General features: G+C 45.0%; 1 protein-coding gene across 1 annotated transcript in view; it reads left to right on the top strand.

Moving 5' to 3' along the window:
* Window positions 1-13,935, top strand: part of LOC307204695 (transmembrane protein 132D-like) — a 500,406-nt gene that overhangs the window by 446,271 nt on the left and 40,200 nt on the right. The window contains exon 5 of the mRNA XM_079956511.1: window positions 5,515-5,658. Coding sequence (XP_079812637.1) covers window positions 5,515-5,658 — 144 coding nt within the window. The remainder of the gene's footprint in view (window positions 1-5,514; window positions 5,659-13,935) is intronic.

The following is a 13,935-nucleotide window of genomic DNA, read 5'->3' on the forward strand; positions in this document are numbered from 1 at the left end:
GCTGTGGCTCAGTGGTAGAGCCACAAAAAGTCCACAGCTTCCCCATTCCTGGTGTTGACAACACTGTATTTGATTGTTCTGACTCCTTACAAAGAAGCTTTCTATGTTCCTCTGTGCCCTTAGAGATTCAGCTTTGGGCAGGCAAAGACCAGTTCTTACCACTTCAACTACCCCCAAGACTTTCATAAAGGAAAGGCTATTTTCTTCTTTCTTCAGCCTACTCTGTTTGCTAGCCACTCAGTCAAAGATCGCCCTCCTAGCCAATGGGAGTTCATTGCCAAGACTGTCCTCGGAACTTAAACTAATACATCTGTATTGTGTACTGCAATCTGCTGTCTTGCTAATGTGTTGGAACATTCTGATGATGTTTTAATGGCTCTTTAATTCTGTGTTGTATTAAGGAAAGAACCGCAGCAGATTATACTTAATGCTAATGTGTTTATCCACAGGCTCCCCACATATTAATTGCTTGGAGAACAAATATTAAAAACTCACTTAAAATATATGTAAGCAGTTTGCAATTCCACAAGGTCCTACAGGCTTCCTGCTTATTCTTATCTGGCGGGGGACAGGACTGTTATAGAGGCTGTGCAAATTAAGCACAGTATTGCTAGCATAGAAAATATTGTACGCCTTTCCTAGAAATGTGTTTTTCGCACACTGTAGCTCCATTGGTCCCAAGGTCATTTTGGACAAACTTTTGCTTTGGTGCCAGTAGGCTTAGGCCAGGCATAAGCAAACTCCAGCCCTCCAGATGTTTGGGACTACAACTCCCATCATCCCTGACCACTTGTCCTTTTTGGATAGGGATGATGGGAATTGTAGTCCCAAACATCTGGAGGGCCAGAGTTTGGCTATGCCTGACCTATAGGAAGCATGAAATCAGGACCTGAGTGAAACAGTGCTTTCCCCAACTGTGATTCCCAACAACTAGTGTTCACAGGCTTACTGCTTCCAACTATGTAAGCAGAACATAGCAATCATGCATAGTCTTACCCTCTGTGAATTTGTCTTGTCCTCTTTTCAGGTCATCCAGGGGGTGTTTGGTTTCACCCGAGTTGAATGCTGCTCTGATGCTGCTCTGATCACATTCAGATTATTTCAAGCTTCTTTTAGGTTTCAAAAAATGACAGCATTGGGAGGCCCTGTCATGGGTTTGCTACATCTGTTTTGGCCCTAAGAGGGACACCATGGAGACACAATGCAGATATTGCTGAACTACACCTCCCATCAACCCCTGCTTTCCGGGCCTAATGAGAGTTGTAGCTTAGCAACTTCCGAACGACCAAAGGTTCCCCACTCCTGGTGTAATGTAAATATCTTCACTCTGTAATTTCTCCTCATCCTGTACAAATAATGATCACCCCTCCCTTACTTTAATGAGTATGTGTGAGGTATAAAATTCTGTGTGCCAAAATCAATCGTCTTGTATTGGCTATATGAAAATGATTGACATCTCCTTTTTATTTCAAAACAAATTTGATGGGGAAAATCCACTTTTTCTAGGCAGCCTCGCCAGGGCTATTCATCCCTCTGGATCATCATGTCCCTTAATCCTCTGTTAGTTATGGATGAGGGGTACAATATTTCTTCAAAAGAGTCAGATATCATCTTAGCATTCCCTCTTCCCTTTGGGAGGGACTGTTTAGATTTCATCTTCTTTAATGTGCTGGGAAATCTCTGTCTGGGCTAAACAAGTATTTCATTCCCCAGGGGATACTCTAAGTCCCCCTATGACCTTAAAGGAATGAAGAAAGAAGCATTTCCAAAGATCCCACCCACTGCTTAATCTGGTCCAAGTGTTTGCTGTGGAATGAGAAAGGCCTGCTTGATTGGGGAAGGAAGGAATCCTTCAATCACACGCTATAATAGAAGGGGCTTAGTGGTTTATAACATCATTAATACACAGTTGCTTACCTAAAGCCTCTGTTTTCCATTGGCAGGCGCGACAGCTGATAATTCCCTCAGTTTTGAAATGTCTTTATGTTTTGAAACAGAGGTGGGGAACCTCTTTCAGCCTAAGGGCCACATTCCATTCCAGCAAACCTTCTGAGGGCCACAAATATTTTCAGATCACCCCTTTGGGCCAGGGGCAAAAGTGGGTGGAGCAATGAATGTAAATTTTATCTTCACACCGTATGCTAGTTCCTACCCCTCAACTGTCCCGGGAAAACTGGGGCAGCCTGTTTTGTCACACAAGAGCACGACAGGCATTTGGAGCACTGAGATCTCACACAGTCTCACGCTGTGATCTCGCCCTGGGAAAAAGCCCTTTTTTGTGGCTGTGATGACATACAGGTCATGTGACTCACCCGGGAATGCATCACGGAAAACATCCTGGTTTTTGACCTGCGCATATTTGTAAAAAGGTAAAGGGACCCCTGACCATTAGGTCCAGTCGTGACCAACTCTGGGGTTGTGCCGCTCATCTTGCTTTACTGGCCGAGGGAGCCGGCGTACAGCTTCTGGGTCATGTGGCCAGCATGACTAAGCCACTTCTGGCGAACCAGAGCAGCACACGGAAACACTGTTTACCTTCCTGCTGGAGTGGTACCTATTTATCTATATGCACTTTGACGTGCTTTCGAATTGCTAGGTTGTCAGGAGCAGGGACCGAGCAACAGGAGCTCACCCCGTCACGGGGATTTGAACCGCCGACCTTCTGAGCGGCAAGTTCTAGGCTCTGTGGTTTAACCCACAGTGCCACCCGCGTCCCTTCACGCATGTTGGAGGGTAAGCTAATTTCAACACACAGCTCTCTGCATCCAAGAAAGAAAGAGTTCAAGGAGACATTCCAGCCAGGCAAAAACTGTAAGTGTCAGTGAGGGGTGTGCCCTCAGCCTCATGTCTCCCACCCTTGTTCTTTAAAATCATCAACGCACAGCTGTTTACGGAGTGCTTGTGTTTTTTTATCGGTGATCAGCAATATTCCCTGAGCTCAGTTCTGAACTGACTCAATAATTATGAACTTTCTCATTAAGCTTTAGAGTCAGCCCTACCCGCCCACCGCGTTCATATTGTTGGCATATGCACGTAGATAATTCCATATGCCATATTGCTTCCTGGGAGCTGCAGCTTCCAGGAACCTATATGCTTGACATTTTTAGATATATTTTTTCCTAGGTGTATAAACAGGACACAAGATTCACCCATGGATGGATGGATGGATGTGACCTTTGGAATGTTTTGATCATTTCATATAAGTTGGTTTGTCTAAACGTTCTGCCTGTATAAAAATAAATAAATAAAAACGAAAACTTAGACTCCACAGAGCACTTTTAGAGGGTTCAAAATCCCTAATATCCATGAGTTTTATAATCCTTTTGTAAAGTTACTGTTATCCTCATTTTACAAATCGGGGTGTTATGGCAGGGTGGGAGCAGAAGTAGCAATGCCAGCTCAGGATCACCACCGTGCAGTGTGGACGGGGCTTTCATAATGCAGCTGAACTTTGCACATTTAGTTAGAGGTCAGTTGCACTGAACTCAGTGGGGAGTACATCTGATGGAAGAGGTTCAGGATCTTTGAGAGAAACAAGGTTGGAGAATGCATCCGTTGGTTCATACCTGTCTGAAGCCTCGGAGTTTTTATCCTCTTTCTTTTGAACTAGGACAAAGGAACTCTGTTCTTTTAAGATGTTCAAAGATCTCCTCCCCGTTTTTTATCTGTCTCATATTAGATTAAAGAGACTGGTCTTATTCCCCCCCACCAGATGAGAAAGTAGGAAAAGTCAACTTCTGACTGACTTAATTCTCAAGCCCTTAGGTTCTCTTCCACAAGTAAAATCATATCATGTTTCAAACCCTGCAGTGCAAACTATTTACATGAGAAATTGTCACTCCGGGGGCAAATGGGTTGCAAACCTTCAATCATAGGAACCGTATGAAATCAAGATTTGCTTGTTCTGCATGTGGGCCTTGATTTTAAATGCCTTGGAATTCTGAATAAGAAAGACATCTCTCTCTTTTTAACCCAGGGTGCAAATCAGCAGTAACTTCAGTGGAGACAATGAAACTACTTTGGGGTTACACTAGGGTGCAACACAGAAAGGATCATTTAGCTTCCATTGTGTGATTCAGAGGCTATCCAAATAGGCTGAGCTAAGGGGTGCTGAATGTGTCAAGTACAGTTCAGCCATTGTTTTGAATGTCTTAAGAATAATGCTGGTGACCAGCTTGGTTCATTAGAGAGAGAGAACTCCAAGAAGAAAAGAACATAGGAAGAGTGTAATGGATTGGACAATGGCCCATCTAGTCCTGCACTCTCAGTTCCCAAACTGGCCAACCAGATACCCACAAACAGAACTTGAGCTCAACAACATTCTCCCCTCCTGCAGTTTCTGCCAACTGGTATTCAGAAGCACGCTGCCTCCAACTGTGGTCTTTTGTCACTGTCCGCTGGCATTAGGATGGTCACTCTGTACATGCTCAAATAAAAACCCCACTTTGTTTAATAGGACTTATTCTCAGTTAAATGTGTTTAGCCTAAATTAGAGTGGATACAGTGGTACCTCGGGTTACATACGCTTCAGGTTACATACACTTCAGGTTACACACTCTGATAACCTAGAAATAGTGCTTCAGGTTAAGAACTTTGCTTTAGGATAAGAATAGAAATTGGGCTCTGGTGGTGCGGCAGCAGCAGGAGGCCCCATTAGCTAAAGTGGTGCTTCAGGTTAAGAACAGTTTCAGGTTAAGAACGGACCTCTGGAACGAATTAAGTACTTAACCCGAGGTACCACTGTATTTGTGGGACGTGGGTGGCGCTGTTGGTTAAACCACAGAGCCTAGGACTTGCCGATCAGAAGATCAGCGGTTCAAATCCCTGCGACGGGGTGAGCTCCCGTTGCTCGGTCCCTGCTCCTACCAACCTAGAAGTTTGAAAGCACATCAAAGTGCAAGTAGATAAATAGGTACCACTCCGGTGGGAAGGTAAACGGCATTTCCGTGTGCTGCTCTGGTTCGCCAGAAGCGGCTTAGTCCTGCTGGCCACATGACCTGGAAGCTGTACGCCAGCTCCCTCGGCCAATAAAGCGAGATGAGTGGTGCAACCCCAGAGTCCATCACGACTGGACCTAATGGTCAGGGGTCCCTTTACCTTTTACCTTTACCACTGTATTGCTAAATACAAAAGAAATTATTGGGCAGGTTGCACCAAAAGAAAGCTGGGCTATTCTCCCTTTGGAAGTACAAATGCATGGATAGTTTCTGACTGTCTCTAGCACTAATCAGAATGCATAGTCGCCTTGTAAGGCAAAGAAAAGGATTCTAGTCCTTATGATAACATAGACATTCATTTTAGGTGATGCTCTTACAGATGAAATTTCCCAGAGGGTTTTTTTTTTTCTGAGAAAAATTATTCCGGCTGTTATTCAATATTACTCCTATTCAGAGTAGAGACATCAAAATTAATGGACCTAAATTACTAATGTCTGAAATGAATCTGTGCATAATAATTTGGAACTGTTGTGAGCCTTCCTCCAGCCAGCTGAAAATGGTGTGCCTTGTCTTTTAGGAAGCAGAGATCTTGAACACGGCCATTCTCACTGGGAAGACTGTTGCTGTCCCTGTCAAGGTGGTCTCAGTGGAGGATGATGGAACCGTCACTGACCTTCTAGAATCTGTGGAGTGCAGGTCCTCTGATGAAGACGTGATTAAGGTAGGGCTTTATGTTATGGCATTGCAAATGAATCCACACACGTTTCTAGCACAAAACAACTGCTTCTTTCCCTAGGGATTTAAGAAGGCATCATTTTCCATTCCACCCTGTATTGACCAAATGTCCTCTGTGGCAAAATTGCATAACTTGCATAATTTTAGTTATGGAAATTACTTAAGTTTTATTGTTATTGCCTTATTTCTCCCCATTCGTTTCAATGCAGAACACAATTCAATTTGTGTGTGTGTGTAATCAATTATGTATCATTTGTGGACCGAATGCAACGACTGGCAGGTGACCTCCTTTGAGGAGCGGCTGTCGCAGGGGCACAGCAAAGTCTGCCTGTTGCTTCCGTGCAACGCTTGCAAGGAGGTTGGGTGCACAATCCCTGCCTTGCCTTGCCCCGGGCACTGTCAATCCACGCTACGGCACTGCATTCTCATGTGCACCTCTCTCTGTCCTCCATTCAGGCAACTAATAAATGTGTGTAAGGACAGATTCCAACCATTCAAAAACACTCAAGGGGGTACAAAGCAGGGCCAGTAAGTGTGTTTGGTTGGGGTGTTGCCTGGGGAGAGTTCTGGGGGGCCACATTTAGCTCCTGGGCCTAAGGTTCTCCACTGTTGCTCACCCCAACAAGTTATCTCCCTCTCTGATCCACCACCTCCAGCAGTCACTCTTTTCCACTCACTCCCTGTCACTCAGCCCATCATTCCCTTCCACTATCCAACTGTCCATCACTCTTCCATTAGCTGTCATAAATATCTCTCTCCCCCGCTCCCTTTTCTCCCCTGCTTCAAAAATAGCACTTGTTCCCCAGTAAAAGCGTTCAGCATTGGGGCAGCAGAAGCCCATTATATTTACAATAAAGGAATTTCTCACTTAGTATCAGGAAAAACTTTCTGAGCTGTCTGACAGTGGAGTGGTCTTCCTCATTGGAACTTATAAGCAGAGGTTAGATGGCCATTTGTCATGTATGATCTTGTTGAGATTCCTGCATTGGAGGGGATTAGACCAGTCAACACTCAGGGTCCCTTCCAACTCTGCAGTTCTGAGATTCTATATTTCTGTAGACCCGATTGTCCAATGGTTTAAGGGAGCTCAGATCATTATTGCTGCTGCTTATATTTGTTTGATGTTATTTTACAAAAGGTCCAAAAGCAACTTATTATTATTAATAATCTATTATTATTATTATTATTATTATTATTATTATTATTATACTTTTAAATATTAAAATAAAGAATAGCTTCCCAGTTAAAATCCATAACACACAATAAAACATAAGAACAATGAGAGGGTTCATCCACCATCAAGGCTCTTCTACTGCTCTTAACATCAGTACAGCAGCATCTTGACTTCAATGTGAAGGACTGCCTCCATCCCTACAGATCCTCTTGGGCAGGCATAGGCAAACTCAGCCCTCCAGATGTTTTGGGACTGCAACTCCCATCATCCCTAGCTAACAGGACCAGTGGTCAGGGATGATGGGAGTTGTAGTCCCAAAACATATGGAAGGCTCTTGGGTGTTGAGATCAACAGAAGGGGCCCTCTTGGTAGTTCTGCCACCCTCGGAAAGTCAGGGTGGTAGCAGCCCAGGAGAGGGCCTCCTCTGTGGCAGCCCCTCAGTTATGGAACTCCCTGGCCACAGGGATGTGCCTGGCACCTCCATTATACAGTTTTTGGCCTTTGACACCTGAGATGCATATTTTTAGGACTCATCCTATTTTTGTGATATTTAGTTGTTTTAAACTGTTTCTAATTTTGTGTTTTAAATGGCTGCGACTGATCTTGGGACCTTAGGGTGTAGGGCAGGGAAATAAAAACAACAGCAGCTGTTGCTGCTGCTTTAAACCTCAGGTAATTTGGTGTCTCAGAGAACTCCATGATAGGTCACCTGAGCTTCTTCGAGCAAAGGTGGGACCCAAATACAATAAATTTGACTGAAAGGCAATGGACAGAAAATTTTTGAATGTTATGCTTGGTGCCAGCCAAGCTGAAGCAGTTTGGTTGTGGTGGTAACCATGGGAACAGATGGAGCTGCTTTATACCGGGTCAAACTGTTGATTCGTCTAGCCCCGGGTTGTCTACTGTGACTGACAGCAGGCAGCTCTCCAAGGACTAAGAGAGAGAAGGGTCTTTCCCTGTGATCCTTTGGGACTCAGCCTGAGACATTTTGCATGCAAATCAGGTGTTGTGCCATTGAGATCAGGGCCGTCAAGCATATGCGGTGCTGGGGTGCAAAGATCCGCCCGGCACACAAACACACACACACACACACCGGTTACCCAGTCCCGGGCACGCAGGAGGGTGGAACCAGCCAGCTGCCTCGGCATCTTGCTGGCTTTGTCGCCCCCAAACTCGGAGTGCAGAGCCTCCCACAGCAGAAGAGCCCGCTGTGGTGCTCCAGCTGATGGGCAGGCACTTCCCTGGACTCAACTCTTGGGCCCTGAACTCTCAGCCTGGTGCCCCTGAGATGCCCCACACCCCTTGAGCCTATGGGTAAGATGGCCCTGGTTGAGATCTTGCCCCTCCCTGTTAAATCAGTCCTAAGTGTGTATCAACCTCTTGAACCTTTGGCTTGTTCTCAGCCCAACTGTTTGCACACAAACTGGCACTCTCTGATGTATACTGTGTGTGTGTGTGTGTGTGTGTGTGTGTAAAACAGCTACATTTCCAGCTACCACGCTGGGAATATCTGATTAAAGACACCTTTCTCTGTATCTTAATCTGGGTGGCTTTATAAATCTGCCACTGATTTGGAAAATGGATTTGCTTAATGTATATTTAAGGGGAAAGTGGAGGAGAAGGGGGGGCACACAAACACACAAACGCAAGGGGGCTCCGTTGGGTTCTTTGGTTACATTTCTGATGGATTTGTCTTTTATTTCTCAGACCTTGCAAATGTAGGTCATCATCCAGTACAGGGCTAGCAAATGTGATTTCCTCCAGATGTTGGTGACTACAATTCCTATCATGCTCAACCTTTGGCCATGCTGGCTGGGGCTCATGGGACTTGTACTCACCACCATCTGGAGGGCATCCCATTGGCTAGCCCAGATCTAGTATGTGGTCTGTGTACATACATACATACATGCATGCATAACTTTATTTGTATGCTGCCTTTCAAACCACGCTCCAGGCGGCTTACAACATTTTTTAAAAATACATGGGTACAACATAAAAATTGTCATAAACAATAAATAAAACATTTTAAAAATATGCAATGAAATGGAACAATTTCCGCATAGAATCATAGAGTTGGAAAGGACCCAAGGGTTGTCTAGTCCAAACCCTGCAATGCAGGGCTCAGACATAAGTCACAAGATCTAAAATAATGATATAAAAAACCCCAACAGCAGCAACAGCACCCCAGCCCAAGAGTCTGTTCAGCAACCTCATCTTTTGTAGCTGGAGTCAGTCAGGACCCTGCCCTCCCAGGCCAGGTGGAAAAGCCCTGCAAGCCAGGAAGCTGGTCCTCCAGAACTCACAGCCAAGATGGTCTCCGGTCTCTTCTGCAGCCTCAGCTTTTGTAGCTGGAGTCAGTCAGGGCCTGCCCTCCAGGAGCACATCCTAGGCACGGTGGCGAGAGAACTGCACTGCAACACCTAGAGGTGTGTTCATTTCGAAGAATCACTTCATTTCAGTTTGCGGATTGGTGTCAGAAGTGTAGAAGAAGTTAAGTTCACCTGAAAATGCAAGCCCCGTGAATTTCTACCCCCATCCCTAACGTCAACAAAACACCTTTCAGTTGAGAGTTTAACCTTGCAATGAATATGTGGGATTTGTGCCTTGCTAATTTTTGGCAAAAAAAAAGGAAAAAAGTTGTTTTGCGTGTGCACAGAGGGAGCAGAGAGCAGCAATAGCAAACAGGGACAGAACGAAACCAGCTCCACATCTCATTAGCAGCTCAGCTGAAATGTTTATGACTATGTCTTGGGCAGGTAATGGTCATTTGCGTGGCTCTAGAAACCGGGGGAAGCTGTCCTAATGACCTGTTTTGCAAACCTGTCAAATGGGCATAGTCTCCTGATGTCTTAAATAATTGGGGGTTTTCTGGTGGTGATGGCTGCTGTTGTTTTGGGCTCTTTAAGTAAGCTAGACACATCTGTGAGAGCCAATTAGTGAGAGCCAGGGTGAAGGGGGCAGTTCTGATCTCTTTTTGCGCTCACTGCAACACAAGGTGAGTGGTGGCCTCCTTTCTCGTGGAAGAGAAAATAAGATGGGGCACAAATCCGTTTTGTCTGCAAGATATGGATCCAGAGATGGAGCAATGCTAGAGGGTAGCCAGAGGGTCCTTTGCAAAGGGGTCCCTAGATCTCCTGCCCCTTCAAAACTTTTGTTTTTATCGTTTTAACACTTGACTTTGATCCTTTCTATGTGGGTTGTTACATTGCTGTGTGTGTGGTTGGCAGATAGAAAAGGGGGGAGCTAGTGAATGATTGTAATGGTTGGGTAGAATGGAGGTTTAGCAAATGGTTGTATTAATAGTGCGTTTTACGTTGGCTGGGATTTTACATTATTCTGCTTGTTTGTGCTCTCTGATTTCATTTATATTGATATTATTATAGGTTGGGTGGTGGGTGGTGGGACCCCCCCCCAAAAAAAAAAAATCCTAGAAATTAATAGCTGGTAGGATTTTGATTATTTGGGAGATGAAGGGACTATACAAGCTGCAGAGGAAATACAAAATATGCAGAATGACCTGGCCAAGCTAGGGCCACTGAGAAACAATATAGGGCCACTGAGAACCATTGGCAATGCAAGAGAACTGTCCTTACTCCCTGCCCTGATGTGTGAACGGAGACTGGGGATTTGGAAGGTTGCCATGATGACTGGGTGTGAGGTGACAGGAAAAGAGAGCCTTTAGCAAGGTGTGCTGGGAAGAAGGAGAAGGGAGAACAAAGAGAGATCCATCTTGGGCAGGCTGGCTGAAGGCAGGCTGGGAGAGATGCCTTGCACTCCAGTGCTGCACTGCTGTGGTGAACAAGGCCCTCTTAGGGGGCTGTAAGAGCTGGATTCCTTCCATCTATATTTAGCTGTAAATATGTCAGTAAATCATATTTCTTAAAGCTACAGCTGCCTCTGCTGCATCTTCAGTTCTGCAAAGGAGCACAGACCCTGGGCCAAGACCCCTGGAATGGTGTGCACAGCTTGGCAAGGATTGGGGTGGCAGCAGCCTATAGCAATACTCTGCTTATGGATATGGAAATTGTTTATGTAGTTTAGTTTTAATGGATGCTTCTTGGGGAAATGGTGGAAAGGGAAGAAGGTTTAACCATTTCCCCAGCACCCTTTTTCTGATGAAATTGTCCACCCCCTCCCCTCCCTTACACTCCTGTTTGCCCACACTTGCAACCACATGTGCCCCCTGCATTGTGGTGCCAATCGAAATTTGTCCCCCTCCCCCTATTGTGTGGCTGATAGTTGTTATAACGCAGAGGCAGGCAATTCATTGTCTCATCTCGCTTCACCTTTCAGGAGTCTTTTTAGCCCTGTTGTAAAACAATCACCCAGCTTCTATTTTCTGAAAGTCCTCACACTCCCAAGCTTGTCGCTATGACTTGCAAAAAATTGTCTACCACCCCTTTCCAAAGGGGGTATTATTAGTCATGCTGGCTCCAAGCTGTCCTGCCAGTGAGGCCATTCATGATGCTGATTTATCTCAGCAATGCCACCTCTGCCTGTGGCCAGAAAGGGGACTGCAGCTTTTATCACGACAGAGATTAGTCTACCCAAGCAGCCAAACGGTTCCTTATTAAACAGCTATTGAGTGTGGCCCAGCTGAGCAACTTGCTGCCCCTGTTGGGTGTGGCTTTGATTTGTCGTCCCCTTCTCCTTGTGCCCTCAATCTTTCCCAACATCAGGGTCTTTTCCAGGGAGTCTTCTCTTCTCATGAGGTGGCCATCTAGTATAGCATCCTGTTTTTATGGCGGTCAACTATGGGGAGCCTGAAAATATGACCTGAGTGCAACAGTGCTTCCCCCAATTGTGACTTTCAGTAACTGGCCATCAGAGAAATGATGCTTCTGATAGTGCAGAGAAGATTCCACAGTTCAGTTATGTTCTGTGTGAGGAAGTACTTTCTTTTGTATGTCCTGAATCCTGCAAAATTCAGCTTCACATGATGCCCACAAGTCATAGTGTAATGAGAGAGGAAGAAAAACCTTTCTTTATCCACTTTCTCCATCCACTGATTCTCTGCCCCTTTAACAATCTTGCGGAAACCTGTAAAAGCTCCTTTATCACAGCCAGTGACAGATAATATGTGTGAAAGCAGTCATTCTGGCTTGCCAAAGAAAGCTCTTTCGTACAATTTCCCCCTTCTGTTGACACCTTTAATTACTTTCTCATTTGGGAAGGAAATTGGACCTTGTCTCAATCTTAACGGGCTGGACTTGGATTCTGTGTATTCCTGCAACTTGGCAGAGGATGGCAGGATTCATAGTTCAGATGCCTGTACCTGAAGCATTCGATCAAAAGAGTTTTGCAAATCCCTTTTTGTTCTCTGATGGCACCTCACTAATTACTCTGCCTTTTCTGGGGTGAGAATGAAAAATAATTGCCTTAAAAATTCGTGAAGAATATGGAGAATATCCACTGATTTTTTTAAAAAAATCCCTGACTGAGCAAACACTCCAGTGGAGTAGCACTGTTTCTTTAGCAAATAAGTGGCTATTAAGACCTGTGTGAAGCAAATCAAAGTCAGTTTCCAGAATAAATTGTGACTATTTGCACTCTTCTGATGGTAGAGTGTTCCTCTTTAGCTTGCTCTCTTTGCAGTCCCTAGCACGATGTGAGGCAGTAAAAGACCTCATGATATGTCAATGCAGATTCATGGGAGGAAAGCAGGCAAAATATATGGGCAAGGTGAGGGGCCCCAGCATATGGTTTGAAGCCATATGGGCTACCCTCTTGCTGAAGCTAAGTAGGTGTGGGTTTGGATAAGAGACCAGGTGTATGCCTGTCTAGGTTCAATGTTTCAGAAGAAAGGTGGAATTTAAATATAATACATACATACATACATACATACATACATACATACTGTAAAGGCATTGGAAGTTTTTTTTGGAATCTACATCATCCCTACCCCAACACTTTCCAAAACTGGCTGAGATCTGCACCAAAAACCTCAGTGCTGCTCCTGGCACTTGGGCAAATCAGAATCACAGAATCACAGAATCACAGAACTGTAGAGTTGGAAGGGACCCTGAGGATCATCTAGTCCATCCCCCTGCAATGCAGGAATATGCAGCTGGTCCATACAGGGATCGAACCTGCAACCTTGGTGTTATCAGCACCACGGTCTAACCAACTGAGCTATCCAGGCATTACAGGGGGTTGGGCAAGATCAACTTCATGCTCCCTTCCAACTCTACAGTTCTATAATTCTCAGAGCCAGCAAATTGGATAGGGGGTCACACATATCCTCAATAACACCATGCAGGGGGGTGCCTCACTTAGAGAGGCAGCACATTGGAGACACCCAGTGCTCTCTGATTGGTCTCACCATTTCTGTCCCAGGAGCAGAGATGACAGTGACGCAAGCAGACATTTGTGCTCATATAGCATTTCCTTATTCTTGTAGCCCATGCTGGGTGAAAGGAGGGTTTAAAAAAATCCAATATAACAACAACAATAAAGTTGCTAGCCTGGTCAGCCTCATCCTCCCAGGGACCTTCTGCATGCAAAGCAATTGCACCACTGTAGCCCTGCTGAACATAAGAGCCTTGCTGCATCAGACCAAAGGCTTATCTAGTGCAGAATCCTGCTTCCCAGTGGCCAACCAGATGTTGGCCTATTAGGGAGAGATGAAGGCAATAGCACTCTCTTGCTGTTGATCCTCGGCAATCATTATTCAGAGGCATTCTGGCTCTGATCCTAGAGATAGCATCTAAAAGTTGTGATCACTAGTCACTGTTGACAGAATTTGTCCACATATACATCAGAAAGGTAGCACACACACACACACACACACACACACACACCAACAGACACATTAATTGAAGGAACTGAAATTACAAGAAAAGGGATTTTCACTAAACATTAAGTAGGAATAAGTTCCTGATTATATGAGTTGATGGGTAGTGGAATAGACCATGTGAGAAGGTAGTGAGCTCTCCTTATGTTTGAGGATTCTAAACAGAGGCTGAATGGCCACTTAGGTAGGGTGCTGCAGTGACAGATCTTGTCAAGGGGTTAAATAGACAGACTTTGAGGTCTTTTCCAGCTCTCTGATTCTGTGCAACAAACTGCATGCCTGTGTGCTTTGAAATG

This window comes from Podarcis cretensis (assembly GCF_951804945.1).
Source record: "Podarcis cretensis genome assembly, chromosome: 16".
NCBI classification, from domain to species: Eukaryota; Metazoa; Chordata; class Lepidosauria; order Squamata; family Lacertidae; genus Podarcis; species Podarcis cretensis.